The following is a 19,517-nucleotide window of genomic DNA, read 5'->3' on the forward strand; positions in this document are numbered from 1 at the left end:
CGTCTATACTGACACCTAGTGGTGGGATGAACTATAGCAGTCAGGACCACAATCAGTGGCAGATCTACCTCAGACTGCATCTTAGCTCCCCTCCAATCCCCACCCCCCAACACTTACTATGCAATTAATTCAGCGACCATTACTGTATTGGTCACATCACGTACATCAGCACTCACCAGAGGTTGTTGATAACTGCAAATAATAAAGCAAAAGCCCATTTGCATGACAACCTGCCAAGCCAATGAGTAACTGAATCTCTCTGCAAAGATTCTACAGGATGATGTGGCTCTAAGCTGTGGATTGGTGCACGTCGTCGCCACGGTGACCCACCCAGGAAGAGTGCTCCTTCATCTGGTGCTGGTTGCTATGGGGACCGCTGGCGTGGCCCCGCCAGAAGCAGTCCTGGCAGAGCTGGTAGTTATGGCACTGTTGGCAACGGTAACGGAATCCCATCATGCTCTCGTTCCGACAGAAAGAACACTCCACAGGATGGAAGACTGGAGAGACAGGAAGTGCGCACGGCGTGAGCCAATCAGGGGACAGGAAATGAGGACAGCCCCAGCGAATCAGAATGGCACACTGCACAGTGAGTGTGAAGATTTTCGGTTCAGATCTAAACCGTCACACCAGATGAGATAATATTGAAGAGTTCATTAAAATAATCTTAAAATGGTCCTGGGGGGTGGGGGGTGGGGGGGGGTCGCTCGGTTACCGTTTTCCACGTTGGCGAGGCGGTGCATGAGGGGGAGCCAGACGAGGCACTGTGGGGGGGGGTCGGCCATGAGCGCGTCCAAAAACATGTTCAGCGTGACCTTCTTCTGCAAAACAAAGACCACAAAACCCACGTCAACATCACCACTGAAGGCTAACTTCCAGCAGAAGGACACAAATCCAACCAGATAAAATCTGTGTTGAAGGCTTATGCAGGGGTACACATAAAAACACACGTAACCCTGGATTAATAGGTATTTGCTGTAAAAATAAACAAAAACACATATTGGCAATTATGTACAAACAGTATAATGCAGTACATTGGTTCCCGACCCTGCTCTTGGAGATTGACTATCCTGTAGGTGTTAATTTCCCTAATTCGGCACACCTGACTCTACTAATTAGCAGCTCAGTGAGATCTCCAGCTGTTAAACAAGACGTGCTGTATTAGGACTGGAGTAAAAACCTACAGGACAGTAGATCTCCAGGAAGAGGAGGAGGTTGGAAACCAGTGATGTAGTGGCTATATCAATACAATCACAGTCAGATCCTCATACAAAGCTTCAGTCAAAAAAAGCCAGAAGATATTGTTGATACTGACATTGCATGGCATTGTTCTTTGATTAGGAGCAATGTTGTGGAGAGGTCCACAAAATGGTTGCATAAGGTGATGTCAGGAGTGACAATATATTATTTAAATTCAGGGACTACACACAACAGAGCCCCTAAAATGAATTTGTCGACACAAGATGAAAAACACCCTGGGGATCGATGTCTATGAAGCAAAAAAATGATCAAACAGGTCCCTGTCACTTCCTATAGCCAGAAAAACACAGACAGTCACTCACAGACGACCCCAGAGAGTCCCAGTAGCATCCGCAATTAAGCCTTCATTAATCACATCGATTTATCGAGCAGACTCTGAGAAAACCTCGCTGAGGAAATAGCTGGATTGGATTGGACGACAGGAACCACGAAACAACGATCCGTGACTAAAAGAATTATCCGTGTCTCTTTCGAAAAGAAAATGACAAGTTCATTGGCTGTGCAAATTTTCATTCACGAGTCATGTCATCTTGCTGACATTGTTTGGCAGCCAGTCAGTCAGTCAGTAGAGGAAACAGAACCCTGTAGAGTTCCTTTGAGTACACATCATCCCGCCCACGCAGCCAAGGCAACGGTCGGCCTATAGAGGCTCATTTATAAGTGATTGACACATGCGCTGGACCTATTCTGGGCTTCGCTTTCTCTCACAGTGACAGAAGGGGGTGCTTCCTAAGACAACAGGAAAATGACACAGCCTGCAGCTCAGGCACTTGCACCCTGAACACTGTGATCTCAGTTTTCAACCATATGAGACGCACGAAACATGATCACATGACCAATTCACCCCAACTGACTTTCCTCGTGGGATGAGTTCGGAAAGACAGACTAAACATTGCAGTGTGCGGTCTGTAATTTAGAGAATTACAGGCAGGTCTAAGTTTGAGGCTTAGTTTTCATTCATACACATGATTGTTTCTAACTGGCTACCGTACGAAATAACTAAAGAGTTGCAGAATCTGTTTACAGAAGGATTCTTCATAAGGGTGCCTTCTGTTCCATGACATGAATTCAAGGATTCAAAAGGTGTTTCGAAAGTGTGCTGGACAAGATGTAGAAGGTTCCTATCTATCAACTTCACCCAAAACATAAGAACAGGCTGGAGTATTCCCTGCTTCTGGCACCCTTGACAACTGCACTGATTAATGAGATAATGTATGCACAAAGGCCATCCAATCAAAAGCAGCAGGTGATTCACCCGCCCAATCAGAACAGAGAGGGCGGGGTGATTTCTGACTACTTAAAGGCAAAGTGCACACCTAGAGGCTGCTCCGCCCCGCAGTCTGCGCACACTTATCTCGGCACGGTTGTATTTTTATGTACATCCAGGTGACCCGCGCCTGCTGCTCACCTGTTGGGGGAAGCAGGTGCGTAAGGAGTGCTCTGTGTACCCAAACGAGGGGCCCTCGAACACGGCCGTGGGGAGCTTCAGCACCTCCCGGAGGAACTGGTCGAACTTGGAGAAGGTCATCATCCCGTTGGAGTCCGAGATCTGCGAGAAAACGTCTGAAAAGGAAAGATTTTCATCACACACACACATATATCCACACATACACACACACACCAACCACCTAAACCTAAATTTGAACCTCAAATACATGTTTTTTTTTTTTTTTTAAGTGAAGACTACCAATAATTAGGCAATATATTCATGTGACAATTATTCAGTGGCTGTGGAAAATCTGCAAAACTAATTTACATCCCTTCAGAAGTCCTACGTACCGTATGACAGAGCAGGTGGTAAAGAAGTGCTGTGATTCCACGTGCCGTACACTAGGGGGAGCCATTGTTCCAAAATGCAACCCGTTCCATGAGGACAGTTAAAAAATGACATACTTACACCTCAGTTTGTCCACTATCTTTCCACCGCACATGGTCGCCAGCATGGCTTTAACGGAGAAGACGGTGAGCTTGCCATGCCCCTCGCTGAAACATCGAGAGGCACGAGAAAGGGAAAAAAAAGAAAAAAAAAAGGGAGAGAATTAAGCTACGTATTTTAAAAACCATTTGACTATTGTTTGCATTGCAGAAATAATCAATCACCGCATTGGTTTTTGTTATGTCTTCTTAGAGTTATGATTCTGCAAAATAAGTTCATATCTTACTGTTTTCTCTACATATGAAAATGTCCATTATTCCAAAAATACCAGTACGCTGAATATGTGCAATACCCGTTTAGGAGGCTATTAGCAGTTACAGGTACAAGTATGGGATTGGTGATTAAACACAAACAAGAGTGCCACGTTTGACCAAAGTGAACTATGAAGACGACAAAGACACTCAAGGGGGACTGTAATGACTCATCCGAACCATCTGGGACATCAAGAGGAGGAGGGGGGGGAAAAAATAAAATAAAAAACATTTGACAAAGTCGCAGCGCTCTTCCCGAAGAGCTCGGACGCCCCGCTGGAGATGCAGAGCTTCCGGAAGCCTCCCTCGGGCTGAAGGTGACACGGGGCGTGAAATGGCAGTTGATAAAAAAACAAACAAAAAAAAGGCAGCTGCTTCCGTTTCCACCCGCTGCATATCAACGAGTCCTCCTTGTTTTTTTTAAAACGGCCGTAACTGACGTCTTCAGAGACTTTAAAAAATAAAAAATGAAAAATAAAAACTCTGGGCCCGTTAAGGAATCCTCAAATGGCCTCTCTCACTCCCTCTCTCTCGCTCTCTCTAACTCTACCTCTACCTCAATTCACCAGGGCCCCTCATAAAGAACACTTTTATCTGAAACTCGGCTTTCATGGGGGATTTCTGCCTTATCTGACAAGAAAAACCGCACGTCAGAATTCTGACTCACTTCCTACCGCAGTGATGCAAGCAGACTTGCGGTGTAAACAGAGACACCTTTTCTCTTTTTTTTTTTAAAGTTGTTTTTTTTTGCTCAACTCTCCTTTATAGTCGTCAGCATCAGTAACTAAGACAGGGCAATTTCACAGCTTTTCCAACAAGCTTCACTTTATGGAGCGTGAGGCCTCCTAGCCAGGCTGCTGTGTGTAAAAATTCACAACTTATGGCGACAATCAGCGGGACTGCCTAGATACGATGCAGGAGCGGCATCGACTAGCAATCGACTCCGGGCCGGATCTGGGCCGGATCTGGGCCTAATCTGGGTCGAATCTGGGCCAGATCTGGGCCAGATCTGGGCCGATTCTGGCCCGAAGCCCGCACTGCCAGGCCGGACTCCGTGCAGTTCTGCCCCGGAGTCGCTCGCTAGCTGACTGAGCACCTGCGCTCTACCTGTGCCAGCCGAGCAGGAAGAACAGGACCGCTCATTTTATACCGTTAAAACACAAAATCAGAATTCAGCTCATCTCTGGCTGCACGGCTTTAGGGCCAATTTCACATGCGCTAAAAATAAATCATTATACTTTCTTTTTTTGTTCCGTGTTAAAGATGTATTTAATCATGTCTGGCTGGATTCCCAGATGAGTTCACACACGCACAGAAGGAAGAATGGGGAGCAGGAAAAGGACTCCGCTCTCTGTTCTCTGGCCCCTGGCTGATTCTGCACTTCCCCACAGGCTGTTTGCGTGACAGGAGCATGTGCCATTGATCCAGCAGGACTGCACCTGCTGCACAGGCCAATGTACTCACATGTATGCAAGCACACGCTCACACACGCGCACGCACACACACTAACACACTCTCTCTCACACACACACACACATTCACATTCTCTCACACACACACACACACACACGCACACACACACACACACACCTGTCATAGGCGGCCACCATGAAGTTGGACAGGTCCACGCTGATCTGGTGGGTGCACTCACATACACACACACACACACACACACACACACACACACACACCTGTCATAGGCGGCCACCATGAAGTTGAGCAGGAGGCTGATGGACAGGTCCACGCCGATCTGGTGGGTGGTGGGCAGCCGCTTGTTCAGCTGGTAGTAGATGGAGGAGATGATGGTCTCCAGGCGGGACACGTTGATCTCTGTGTTGTGCTCCAGGGTGTTCAGGCCGTTGTCCCTGAACGCCTCGATCATGTTCCACACGTCCACCAGGTGAACTGGGGGAGGGGAGGCAAGGGGGGGCATCGCCATGGAAACAAATCAAAGGGGGGGGGGGGGCAGACTCTTCCTTACTCGTGCATATGGAAATGACATGTACTATAAATATACTGTTGGGAAATACAGCATCAGCATATTACAACACTTCCCAATATATGGGCAATCATATACAAATCAGCACCATTTTCAGGAAAGTCAATACATTTTTTTACAATATATAAAACATGTTTTAAAATAGAGAAATTTTGACTTTGTGCACTGCTTTCAGACAGACCACTCCACCAACCGAACCGAACAAGTGGATACGGTACAGAACAAACACACTAAAACCCACGCCCAAAACAGGGGGGAAAAAAATCACTTACGGTTACATCTTTTCTGTACAAATCTCAGCTTGCAGGCGGTCCGATATGTCGACAGTCGGATGACGTCAAAATTCTGTGCCCCTGATAAAATTTTTTTTAACCAAATAAAAATAAATTAGTTTCATCGTTCACACCCTGACATTTAACATGAAAACAACAATGTTACAAAGCTCAGCTCAGCTTTGAATTATTTGGCGACAAACAAACTCTCTATTCAGGAACTGTGCATTCAACAAAACTGGACTACAATGGCTGGTCTTGCCAGGTGCAATGAAGTGTAGTGCGCACATGGGAGTTGTAGTTCAATACTCTTTCAGGCATTTTACTTCTACGCTGATTGATCTTTATTTGGTCATCATCATTCAGAAACAGGTCATCACACAGAGCTTCACAACACACATTAACCGGCAGAAAAAATGCTAAACTGAAAAAAAAAAAACCTCCAAATGAGGCTGGTTATTCACGCATCTCCTACTGTGGGTAAATGAACACAGTAACGAGTCAGTGATTCGCCTGGATACTCAGTGAAGAGTCAGTGAATCGCCTGAATAACTCAGTGAAGAGTCAGTGATTCGCCTGAATAACTCAGTGAAGAGTCAGTGATTCGCCTGGATACTCACTCATCTCCATAAACAGCTGCCTCTTCTCCGCCATCGTCTTTCCTCTCTTCCCTCCTTCTTCAATCATCTGAAGGGGGAAAAAAACCACACAAATCATTACAGTACAGAACTGTATTTGCCAAGTTTATTTTAATTACTGCAAAGTACTGTATTTGCCAAGTTTATTTTAATTACTGCAAAGAACTGTATTTGCCAAGTTTATTTTAATTACTGTAAAGAACTGTATTTGCCAAGTTTATTTTAATTACTGTACAGAACTGTATTTGCCAAGTTTAGTTTAGTTTACTGTACAGAACTTTACACGCCAAACTTACTTTAATTACTGATAAGTGGAGAATTATGGGTCACGGGGCAGACAGCCTTAGAGAATTGGAATATGACTGACAATATACTGAAATAAAATGTACTGCCAAGACACTGCATTAATTCAATATATATGGACATGCATACATACACATTTTGTTTTAAACACATGGCTGTACAATATATTTAACTTATATTTGCTGTATTCCAGTAAAGATGGCCTGTTCAGCACGTGTCCTGATATTCACTGGTCGGCACGGCGCTGGTCTGCTCAGTTTATTTAATCAAACTCTTTATTTAACCCGACAAGACGACTGAAAACACGCTCTTTTTCCTGCCTCCAGAACCACAACCTGGCAAAGACACACGGTGAACACAAACACTATATATGGTAAAAACATCGAGGACTGAAAAAACTCTCACTCTCACTCTCACTCTCACTCTCACTCTCACACTCTCACTCACACTCACACTCACACACTCACACTCACACTCACACTCACCCACATCACCTCACACTCACTCTCACCTCACATCTCACTCACTATCTCACTCTCACCTCACTCACTCTCACTCTCACTCTCACTCTCACTCTCCACTCTCACCTCACCTCACTCTCACTCTACCTCACCTCACTCCACTCACTCACACTCCACTCACCTCACCTCACACTCTCACCCCTCACTCTCACTCCACTCTCCTCTCACTCTCACTCTCACTCTCACTCTCACCTCCCTCACTCTCACTCCTCACTCCACTCTCACTCTCACTCTCACTCTCACTCTCACTCTCACTCCACTCCACTCTCACCTCACTCTCTCACTCTCACTCTCACTCTCACTCTCACTCTCACACTCACACTCACACTCACACTCACACTCACACTCACACTCACACTCACACTCACACTCACACTCACACTCACACTCTCACTCTCACTCTCACACACAGACACACAGACACACACACACACACACACACACACACACACACACACACAGACAGACACACACACAGCACATCCAGAGCATGTGCAGCAGTGCATGGACAGGCAGGTCACTGACAAGTCAAAGGCCAGTGACATCTGTTATATGAATGTTGTTTAAAAAAAAAAGGAAAGAAGGGCAGGTAAATATGATTGCCCCCACGTGGGGCAGGGGTTCGAACCCCACTGCGGCACTTCCTCAGCTGTGGTCTCTTCTCTGTCCGATACCCGCCCTGCCTTCTGCCCGTTTGAATAAAGAAAAAACAAAATACAAATAAATAAAGGAGGAGGAACTGTCCCCGCTCAAATGATGATTCAGGAGAAACCTGGCAACTCTACTATAAACTTGAGGTTCAAGACTGTGTTCCGTTCATTCCAAGCTGGAACAGCTCTACACTGGAACCGTTGCCAGAGGAGGAACTCTGATTTTCGGCGAACGGGGACTTATTAGGAGAGTGAACCCTTGAGCTGGACAGGGGCCTGGCGGTTCAACGGTGAGAGAGAGAGAGAGAGGGTGGAGGGATCTCAGGAATGAGGCCGATTCGGAGAATGCCCCCCCCCCACTTAGGGAGGAGGAGACGCGACATCAGAGGGAATTGCTGATTGGCTGTGAAGGCTGTCTGTCACAGCAAGTGTCCCTCAGAAAAAGGAAAAAAAAAAACAACACAGCCATGCTGTAAATATACTAGATAGAGCCACTCCTGGATTCAATCAAAAACCGACAATTCATCTTAAGGAATGTGCTCTTAAACAACAACAACAACAACAACACCTTCCTGTATGAACCTGCTGTCATGTTGCTGCAGTTAAATTATTCACTCTGGGCAAGAGAGGCTTGCTAAGTTTCCAAATGGAACCGAGAGTCACATGACTGAGACAGGGGGGTTGGATTAATCCGAGACAGTTCATTTGGCTACGGCTATTAATTCAATGCAGAGATCGATATCGCTCTCTCAATACCTCTCCCTCTCTCTATGCCTGTCTATCCATCTGCCTCTATCTCTCCATCTCTCCCTCAATCTCTATCTCTCTTGCTCTCTCTCTCTCTCTCTCTCCTTCTATCTCTAAGTTCTCCCTCCCTCTCTAAACAGCAGCTTCACGGACGCAGGCAGTGAGCAAATCTCTCAGGTCCTCTTATCAAAAATAACCTCTGGGAAGAGAGAGAGAGAGAGAGAGAGAGAGAGAGAAGAGCTGCAGAGAGCTCTCTACTCATCACTGCATCCACACAGCCTGAGAGACCAGAGTAAGCACACTCCCGGGAGAGGAGCCCTGGACAGGCCCGGACCCACGGACTGACAGACCGCCGTGCTCCCGCCACATCGGCCGACTCCGCCTCTAAGGCCCGTCCTCCGCTAACCGCTTGTGACATCACCCGCCGAGGCGTGGCCCAAAACGGCCTCAGCTGCTGGAAAAGACAAATCGCTTAGGCCTTCAATGCGTGACATCACAATTACGCGATTAGAACGTCCTGAATCGAACATTCTAACGATGACGTAACAATCGCCGCCGCTAACTGAAGGTTCTAGAACACCGACGCTGAATATTTGAGCAAGAAGAAAAACGCACTCCAAAACAAAAAAAAAACCTGCTCTTAAAAGGGGAATGCTTCTGAAGAGGGAGAGAGAAGGACGAAGCCTAAAATGGTCCCGTCCTTTCTCCTCTCCCACAGCCAACGAGTCCAGACGTTAATTAAGCAGTGCCAGCAGATCTCACGCTGAGGAAGCACTCCACCCCGCTGCGGAAGGTGTCACTGTAAGATTAGTTTTTTAAATCTGGCTCACATACTTAAAAAAAAGGAGAAAATATATATATATATTGAGCGCTTATTGCCATTGCTTTATCGTTCCCACAAGGGTAGAGTACGACCTTCATATGTTCTTCCCGTAACATAACGTTCATCGCAGCGACAAAAAAATAAAGTTACGACATTCACATTTTCCAGCCCCCGCACCCCCACGCATTTCTGGAGCCAGGCCGAAGCCTCGGACGCTTTCTACGACAAAAAAAGAAAAAGAAACTCTCCTCGGACATCCCAAGGTAAAAAAAGAACCACGACGAGTCAATATCCATCACAGGGTCCATTCATGCTGAATATTTCAAGCTGGACAAAACGTTCAGACACAGGTAAGGTTTTTTTTTTTTTTTTTTTTAATTATTCTTCTTCTTTTTTCTTCTTCCTTAAGCTGAGAAGAGCAAGGACGTGCCAGAGATTCAGTCAGCCCCGACACGCGGCAGAACTCATCTGCCAGGGCCTCTGGTGAAACGGACGCGGACAGAATTTGTCACAAGCGACGGACTCCGTTACAAGGAAACGTCACCCACTGCGAGCATAAAACTCAGTCAAGTACCGGGCTCTGAAACCAGTCAGAAGGCTCCACACACCCCTCTGCTTCTTTAAAAAATTTTTATTTTTTTTTACATTTTCCCGTTTCCTAGCGAACGAGAGTTGGCGATTTTTTTATTTTTTAATTTCGCCAGCACGTATCGTCACGGACACTAAAGCACACGCGAGATTAAAGTCCTGGCGTTCGGAGCGGTCATATCGTCCCTGTGCAATAAAGGCCTAAATCTGTTCTTCTGAAATCATAAACTTAATTGAGAAAATCTAAGCAACCCCCCCCCCCGCCCAGTGCTGGTTCCCATGGGCAACACAAAGGCATTCTCGCGAGCGTCTTAATTAGGACCCGACGAAAATTGGATTTCTTGGCCCAGTAATGACACTGAATTTTCAGAAACCAACCGAGTCAATCAAGACCACTCAACCAAGCCTGCTCTGTTCTTTTAACAATGCCTCCGACATTCTGATGGAAAAATTAAACAAACCGTGTTAAAATACTAGGGGGTAAAAGAAAAAAGGAAGGTTTAATTAAAAAAGAACAATTGTCAGGAAATTGCGCACTGGCACCACTCAGTAAAACAGACAGGGCCATTCGGAGTAACGAGCGAGGAAAACCTAAAAGTTTAAAACGCGTTAGCATTAACGTTAGCACCCAGCCCAAGCAGCAGGTTTTGGCCTGCAGTCGCAGCTGCGGGCGACCAGGTAATCAGCGCTAATCTTTAACCGTTCTGCCTGCAGTGAAACTGGGAGGGAGGGAGAGAAAGAGAGAGAAAAAGAGAGAGGGAGGGGAGAGAGAGGCATGTGCACACACTGTTCTGGCCCAGGACAGACGGCATAGGAGAGAGATACAGACGTGCATGGTTTTAGAAACATTACACTGCAGGCATTTACCACACGCTCTTATCCAGAGCGACTTACACGACGTTCTTAGCATGTAGGATATGAGCGGGACAGGGACGCACGCGGTTTCGGATACGAGAGACACCCAGACGCACATGTTGGTCTCCAATCGACACCCTTTCTTCCCATCTGCCACAGGGAGTTTTTCCTTGCCACTGTTGCCTTAGGCTTGCTCCTGTGGGGGTCTAGGCCAGGGTTGTCTGTAAAGCGTATTGTGACAACTGCTGTAAAATACGCTATACAAATAAAATTTGACTGATTGATTGATTGATAGACGCACATGGTTTTGGGCCAGGACAGACATGGCGTATTTTCATACGGTGGCCTGGGAGTATTGGTGCTGTGCCGCCATTTTGACAGTATCCTGGTCCTCCTGTAATGAACCGCACAGTGTCTCAGTATCATCTGTGTCCGTCTCATCCATCAGCACCAGACTAAACTGCCACACCGCAATACGGTGTGCAAAAACGAACAGACTGACAGAAACGACAAAATGAATCATGATCGATGGATTTAAATTCGCGACAGAAAGGGATGACGTTTATAGATCGGGCCGAGTTTCGCTGAGAAAAAAACCGTCCGTTGGTCTCCGTCACCAAGGGAGACGGATGCAGCTTCACGTTCTCTGTGTTGCTACACCGAGCAGGTCATTATGACCCGGACCGACCATCCATCCATCCATCCATCCATCCATCCAACCATCCATCCATCCATCCATCCATCCATCCATCCATCCATCATCCATCATCCATACCCGCTTAACCTGGGCAGAGTCACGGTGGGTGCTGCAGCCTATCCCAGCATGCATCGGGTGACAGGCAGGAATACACCCTGGATAGGCTGCCAATCTATGGCAGGGCACACACACACCATTCACTCACACACTGCATGTCTTTGGACTGTGGAAGGAAACCGGAGTACCCGGAGGAAACCCATGTGGACACGGGGAGAACATGCAAACTCCACACGGAAGGGATTCGAACCCAGGATCTTCCCGCTGTGAGGCGACAGTGCTACCCACTGCACCACCGTGCCGCCCTCCAGACCGACCAGCCAGCTGCAAATAAAACCCAGCCGTTTAAAAGGGGTCATTTGTGGTCCGGGCTCAGAAACTCCTTACTGCGCACGGGGGGGGGGAAGAGGCAGAACCCCTTAATAAAAGATCAGCTTCCTCTCCTGCACCAGATAGCGGGTTAGCGCTAGCGCCCGACAGCCCCTTCACTCTAAAGAGCCATTTGTCCGGTTCGCCCACGCGCACGATCCTTTCCTCAATTGCCTGCACGCGGCACTGTTCGTCGGATTTTAGCGCATTTACTCACAGCGGCGAGGGGCGGGCCGGGCGGGGCGGCGGGCAGTGGGGTGACCGGAATCGATGCCGCGCGGCGTCTGAATTATTCAACACTGGCTTAATTTCCCTATTAAACGCAGAGGACACGGCACAATGGCGTCTGATTGGGGCCGGCTCTTAAACCGCACTCGAGTCCAGGCCCCAACGCTTTTACGACCAGCATTAAACGAGGGCCTCTCAAACAGTCAAACGGTGCGGGCCGTACCCTCTCAGGGGCCCGAAGCACGATCTGATCTGGGTCCGCACCCCTGTTTTAAAATACATACATAACACACAATACACAGCCAAAAGTATGTGGACGCCTCTGACAAGCAACATCTCATCCTAAATTATGGGCATTAATACAGAGTTGGGGTAGAGGAAGCATTTCATTTTAAGTGTGCAAAAAAAAAAGAAAAAAAAAAGAAAGTATTTTCAAGGACAGCGCTGCATTTGACCACTTTCCATGGCTCTCCATGTCTCGGGCAGCTCAACAGGCGAGCAGGCCAGCGAGCGCCCAACCAGCCGGCCATGTGGTTACACCGGTGCTGACGAGACGTGCCCCCAAACAGCAACGCCAATCCTGGGCGCGTCGCCACGTGCACCTCCATGCGCGGCTGCCAGCGCTGGCACGGGCCGGATCCCACAGCAGATAAAACCGCCATCGCGCTTCTCCGCGTCCCTGCACTTCCTGAATGCTGCAATGAGAGCTCACACACGCAGATAATATTTTTTTACGACGGTCTTTCAGGTCCTAGCCAACCACAGTGTGTGTTTCCGTAGGGCCCATCCACACAGCAGAACAGCGCCTTAAAACCCTTTCAGGTGTGAGGTCACAAACGTGTGACTGCAGTGTTCTTTTCACTGAACATTCTAATGATGATGTCACAATCACCACTGGGGTGACCGACAGCAACGGAGTTCCAGAACACCGACACACACTTTGAAAACAAAAATAACATTCCAAAAGACCTACTCTGTGAGGCAGACAATACGGCTGAGGAGGAAGGTTCTACACCCCACCGGTGTTCTGCTCCTAGCATTGAGTTTATGGCTCATGCTGCTTTTTAAATCCTTTAAATGCTTTTTTTTCCCATCGCTGTGCTTGGGAGCACGCTCAAGAGCCAGCCTGAGCAGTGCGTAATACTAGCCCGTGTTTATTTAGTGCAGAACCGATCCCGGCCCTTCGCTGGCTGCAGTGATGTTACAGCACAGCCTCGACGTCTTTCCCGTGCTGGGCGTGCGGCGTTCAGCGAGCTGGCCCGCGCCCAGCTGGCACTGCCAGGCGGGCGCTGCGTTCTTTCGGCACGTCTACCGAGAGCAGGAAAAAAAAAAAAACGGACAAAAACACAAAAACATCTCCCGAGAATATCTCCCGGTAAACGAGTGTATGAGCCACAGCCGGCAAAATGGCGGAGGCGGCGACAGCCTTCGCACACTCAGAGGCGTAAAAGCACACGAAGGAAGTCCAGCATCCTGCATTTCACACAAAATACACACATGCGCATTTCAAATGCCTGTATTCTAAACACTCCCCAAACATCGACAGCTAGACACAGCGCATCAGAGCAGTCAAATGTAACACAGCGATCACACTGTAATGTGACCTGTAACAGAAGGTGCACCGTTACACAAGTGACCACACAGCCATTACACCATCACACAGCCTGTAACAGACGCAACACTAACACACACACACCCTGAGGAAGAAGAGCTGGGCCCATGTTTCAGGAAGCAGGACTACTGGGTTAGCTGGATATCTGAGTAAAACCTGGAACAGCTCTTTTTGTACTTCAGTCCATGTTCCAGGTTTGGGAGGGTTTCGGGTTTTACTCAGAGCAGTTATCCAGCCTAAATCAGTAATTCTGCTTCGTGAAACACTCCCCAGGTTCTGTTTGCGATGCACCGAGTCCAAGCTGGGGAGGAGATAACTCCACACAGCAGCTGGGACAGCTACCGGTATAAATCCATAATGCAAAATCAATAGGAGGACAACCCCAAAACCCAAAAGGGATGGAGCCTAACCAGTGCATTAATCACACTGACAGTTCACCCGCTGCAACAACCTTCCCAAAGACTTCATTACCTGAAAACAAGAAGCATAAAGCACATTATCATTTTATTATGAAATAAAAATGAAAAGTAACATTTACAATATTTTGCCCCTTTCAACTGGTGAAGCGGCATCAACGTCCTGCTTAAAAGTCTGTCCTCCCTCTCTTCTCTCCTCCTTCTCTCCCCCCTTTCCTTCCCTCCCCCACTCGCCCTCCATTTCCCTTTCTCCTAGCTCTCATTGATCTGTTCTTAACCTCCCCCTCTCCCTCTCTCTGTCCCTTTCTTCCACCTCTCTCATTCCCTCCCTCGCTCTCTCTCTCCTTCATTCATTCTAAGCCCGTCTCCCCCCCCTCCTTCTGTCTGACCTCTGTCCTCCTACCTCTGCCCATTCCATTCTCTCCATCTTTCCTCCCCCCCCCCCCAGTCCTATCATGTCCACACTCCCACCAGCATCCTGTAGCTGATAAGATAAGGGTGGAGGCGGAGCTAGGCTTTTGGAATCACAGCCCCAGTCCCTCTCAGGTTGTTTACTCACAGATTACACACAGGAAGAGGCCTGGTGTTCGTTACACAGGCTTTACACAGAGGTCACACTCCAGGACAGGCTCCGCCCCCTCACCCAAGCCGGCCAATGGGGCGATAAGCTCTCCCCACAAAACGGCAACAGCCACATCGGGGAAGACCCGGCCAAGGGGCACAGACACCCCCAAAAATCACTGACGCTCACCCGAACCGCACGCTGTGCTCTGAATGCAGAACAGACAGAATAACGGTCCCCTGTGCTACAGAGTCAGTTCTGCAGAACAGACATCAGCTGTTATACATGGAGTACAGACTAGGGTTACACAGAACAGGCACACTGACGGTACACTTGGTATTACAAGCCCAGTTCTACAGAACAGACACACTAATATCCCTCTGCACTTCAGACTGAGTTCTACAGAACAGACACACTAATATCCCTCTGTACTTCAGACTGAGTTCTACAGAACAGACACACTAATATCCCTCTGTACTTCAGACTGAGTTCTACAGAACAGACACACTAATATCCCTCTGTACTTCAGACTGAGTTCTACAGAACAGACTCACTAATATCTCCTTGAGGTCTACAGCCTGTACTTCACCATCAGGCGTCTCATTGGTTCGGATCCTCAGTGGCTGTAGACAGTGGAGCTGCACTGCAGTGGTCGGGGGGGGGGGAGGATTTGGGGTGGCTGGGGGGGTGTTTAATAAGAGGAGGTGAAACAGGCTGTGGCTGACATTAAGCAATTACACGGGAAAACTGTATGATTATCATTACCATTACCGCCATTAACGACGCCATTAAGAAAGGTCAAGGGGAAAAAAAGAGAAAAAAAACCCCACATGACATTACCGTGGAAACTTTTTTTTTTTTTTTTGCATCCGTAACCCATGACAACAGGACGCAGGGAGCCAAGCAGGCAGAGGATGGAGCTGCGTGATCAGCTCAATCCCAGGGACAGAGAGAGAGGGGGGGAGAGAGGAGAGAGGGAGGAGAGAGAGAAGAGAGAGAGAGAGAGAGAGCAGGTGAGAGAGGGGAGGGAGAGAGAGAGAGGGAGAGAGAGGAGGAGGAGAGAGATAGAGAAGGAGGGAGAGAGAGAGAGGAGGAGAGAGGGAGAGGAGGAGGAGAGAGAGAGAGAGAGAGGGAGGAGAGGAGAGAGGGAGGAGGGAGAGAGAGAGAGAGAGAGGAGGAGGAGGGAGAGAGGAGGGAGGAGGAGAGAGAGAGAGAGGAGAGAGAGGAGAGAGGAGGGGAGGGAGAGGAGAGGGAGAGAGAGAGAGAAGAGGGGGAGAGAGAGAGAGAGAGAGAGAGGGAGGGAGGGAGAGAGAGAGGGAGGGAGGGAGAGAGAGAGAGAGAGATGTTCTCTGCTGAAGGGCTCCCTGTAGCCCGTTATCTAAAATAATGGTGCGAAAGAGCGAGAAGATCCTGTCCTCACACAGGAAGTGAGCGCGACTCGTCTGGCGTGGGAGAGGAAGGGAACGCTCTGTGCTAAACCCGGGGACGGGACGGGACGGGACGGGGCAGACTGAGCTCACGTCTCACAGGAGAACTCAGCAGAGCATCTCAAAATTATTCCACGCTCAGGTGCTGCGCGTCTCTCTCTCAGGATGGGGCGTCCGGAGGTGTGAATGTTCAGTGAGGTAAAATGGCGGTACGGAACAGTGCGGCATGGCGCAAACACCGTGCATCGCCCCCCGCGCCCCCCCCCCCAATCTCCACTTCCCTCAGAGGTGCAGAGGCCTCAGCGGCTTCTAACATCGCACCCCTGTCCCATGCAGAGAGCGGCAAACTCAACCCCCCCACCCAAACAGGAATCACCCCCCCTCCACCCAAAGAGTGATGACTCTGTATCCACGCGCCCCCCCCCCCCCCATTACCCACCCTAAGAGTGATGACTCTGCTCCCCTCAAACCTTTCCTGAGGGAACAGATAATAAAAACACTGCAGCTGAGTTTTGCTTTTTTTTAGTGCTTAAGCAAGACTAATGAACTCCGAGCCCTTTTACATCACCGTCCACAGGTCTGCCGCCATTTACACTCAAATCAAGACAAATTATGCAGTGCCAGTAAATTCATTATGTGAACCAGCATCTACAAATAAATAAAGAACCTCCCCTCTCCTGTCCTACCTCCTCCTCTTCTCTCCCTCTCCTCCCCACCCCTCCACTCTTTCTTCTTTCCTCTCCCATACACCTCTACCCTCTTCTCTCCTCCCCTCCTGCTCTCCACTCACTCCTCCTCTCCAGTCCTCTCCCCTCCTTCTCTCCCCCTCCTTTTCTCCTCCTCTCTTCAACTCTCCAAAACCCTCCTCTTCCCACATATCCTCACCCCTCCTCTTTCTCCTCTCCCCTACCTTCCTATACCCTCCTCTCTCCTATCTTTGCTCTCTCGCCCTCCTCTCCCCTCTCCTCTCTCTCTCCCCTCCTCTCCCCTCCCCTCCCCTCTCCTCTCTCTCCCTCTCCTCTCTCCCCTCCTCCTCTCCCCTCCCCTCTCCTCTCTTTCCTCTCTGATTGAGATGTGGTCACTTGTCTCTCCTCTTGGCTGAGAAAAAAAAATAAATAAATAAAATAGTACTTCAGATTGAAATGGCCGACTGCCTGTCGACAGGTCAGAAATACGTCAGCCTCCCGCGGGCGGCTTCCTTCAGACCTACAGACGACTGAATGCCTTCAGAGGAAAATGAATAAATAAAAAAAACAAAACCGTATGTTCAAAGGAAAGCCTGACAGCACCAGAGGGGACAAAGACCACGGACCCTGAGGCGCAGAAACACGAGCGGGGGCGACTTCACAAAAAAAAAACGTCCTGCCCCGGGACCCTGTCAAACATGACCGCAGGCAGAGGAAACAAAAAAAAAATAAAAATAAAAAATAAAAGAAAACATCTTCTAGGAGACACCTGAACAGCAGCCGGATACCTGAGTTTCGGATCACATGCACATCAGCCACAGACAACAGATACCAGACCATGGGCCCCATCCACACACTGGAACAGAGCCTCAACAGATACCAGACCATGGGCCCCATCCACACACTGGAACAGAGCCTTAACAGATACCAGACCATGGGGCCCATCCACACACTGGGACAGAGCCTTAACAGATACCAGACCATGGGGCCCATCCACACACTGGAACAGAGCCTTAACAGATACCAGACCACGGGGCCCATCCACACACTGGAACAGAGCCTTAACAGATACCAGACCATGGGGCCCATCCACACACTGGAACAGAGCCTTAACAGGATGAGCCACCCAGCAGCCCACAAAGAGAAACATTCCGGTATTTTTTACCAGTTTGCCACCCGTGGTTTAAACAAGCCACAAAATAAAATAAATAAATAAGAAAAAAATGAAAACCTCCAGAAGGTCAGGGAATCGACGGCGGGCATTTTGCTCATTCCGCGCGCGGGCGGGCGGAAGCGATCGATCTGGGTTATTGTCACGGACCTCGCGGGGCATCAGTCACAGACATCAGCGGGAGGAATCTCGCGGACGGGCTGGAAACCTCTCACAGGCCCCGCGTCTCCCTCACAACCTGTGACTCGGGTCCCGATCGCGAGCGGCCATTTTATTCATTCTTCACCTTCACAGGGGGGGGGGGGGAGTGAAAAGTGTCCTTTTTACTTAGCCGAGACCTTAGAGGACCCCGCAGTGCCCATTTCAAGCAAGTATTGGCCGCCTCGTCTGATATCTGTCATTTAAGAGAGAACGAAGTGTTACGCTCTCTGGGAGAGAAAGAGGAGGAACTTTTTTTGTTAAGGGATCATGGGCTAACATGACCTAGATACACAGTGCCGTGTGGGTTCGCTTTCAATGGCTGCTCAACACAAAGACACACAACAGGAGTTAGCACGTTAGCACGTGAACACGAACTTCAGGTGATGATGCAACCCCTGGGGAAGCCGTAACTGTGCAACTAATTCCGTGGGCTGAGGACCCTGGTCTTTAGCTCAGCTGGCCAATCGAATGTCTTGCTGTGAGGATACGGCCAATGAGGACTCTGTGTTAACAACCAAGCAGCCTATAAGCCCTGCAAATGGCAAGAGCTCCACCAATCACAAATTATGTGTATTAACATTTATGTTACACATAATAATATGTTTTTTACCCATAATGCCCCACTTTCAGATACGGTCATGCCTGACGACTAAGCAGCAGCAGCAGCGCGGTTTTGTCTCCCCAAGCCCCCCCCCCCCCCCCACAGCTGTCATTACTGTCACATAAAACTCATCCGCATGTCCGTCACGGGCCGGTGCATCACTCAAACCGGTCCCCCTCTCTGCGTGCGACACGGAACACAGAATCACAAACGAGCGTCCGGACAGGATCAAACTAAAGATTATCAGCCTTGTAAAGCTTCAAACCAAAATCTTCAAACTGAGGTTTACTGGAAGATCATCGGCCATTCATAACAGGGGAAAAAAACAATTTCACCATGCACCACAACTGCCGTCTCGAGCACACACTCAGTAAATATATGGACTAGTTTATAACAAACAGCACCATCTCGTTAGAGCCAAAATGGCTGCCATTACATGCATCGTAACTTTAAGTCGGCGGACAGAAGCTGATTGTGATGTTTATGCGTGCCAGTTTCAAGGGCCGCTGTTCAGGGCTGATAAAGCCATCGCGGATGCGCCGTAATGTAATGTAATGTAATGAACCCCTGTTTGGGTTGCTCGTATTTTCACTCAACACTCCCGATATTTACATCAAAATGTTGCTGCCATGGTAACGAGCAGCGTTTGC

At 48.7% G+C, this 19,517-nt stretch overlaps 1 protein-coding gene across 1 annotated transcript in view; it reads right to left on the reverse strand.

The window, feature by feature from the left end:
• The window catches only part of LOC135257686 (dystrobrevin beta-like), a 96,113-nt gene that overhangs the window by 55,659 nt on the left and 20,937 nt on the right, over window positions 1–19,517 (reverse strand). Inside the window, 7 exon segments of the mRNA XM_064340702.1 lie at window positions 331–497; window positions 713–818; window positions 2,666–2,820; window positions 3,155–3,240; window positions 5,136–5,349; window positions 5,716–5,796; window positions 6,336–6,402. Coding sequence (XP_064196772.1) covers window positions 331–497; window positions 713–818; window positions 2,666–2,820; window positions 3,155–3,240; window positions 5,136–5,349; window positions 5,716–5,796; window positions 6,336–6,402 — 876 coding nt within the window.

The sequence above is a fragment of the Anguilla rostrata genome, chromosome 6 (assembly GCF_018555375.3).
Source record: "Anguilla rostrata isolate EN2019 chromosome 6, ASM1855537v3, whole genome shotgun sequence".
NCBI classification, from domain to species: Eukaryota; Metazoa; Chordata; class Actinopteri; order Anguilliformes; family Anguillidae; genus Anguilla; species Anguilla rostrata.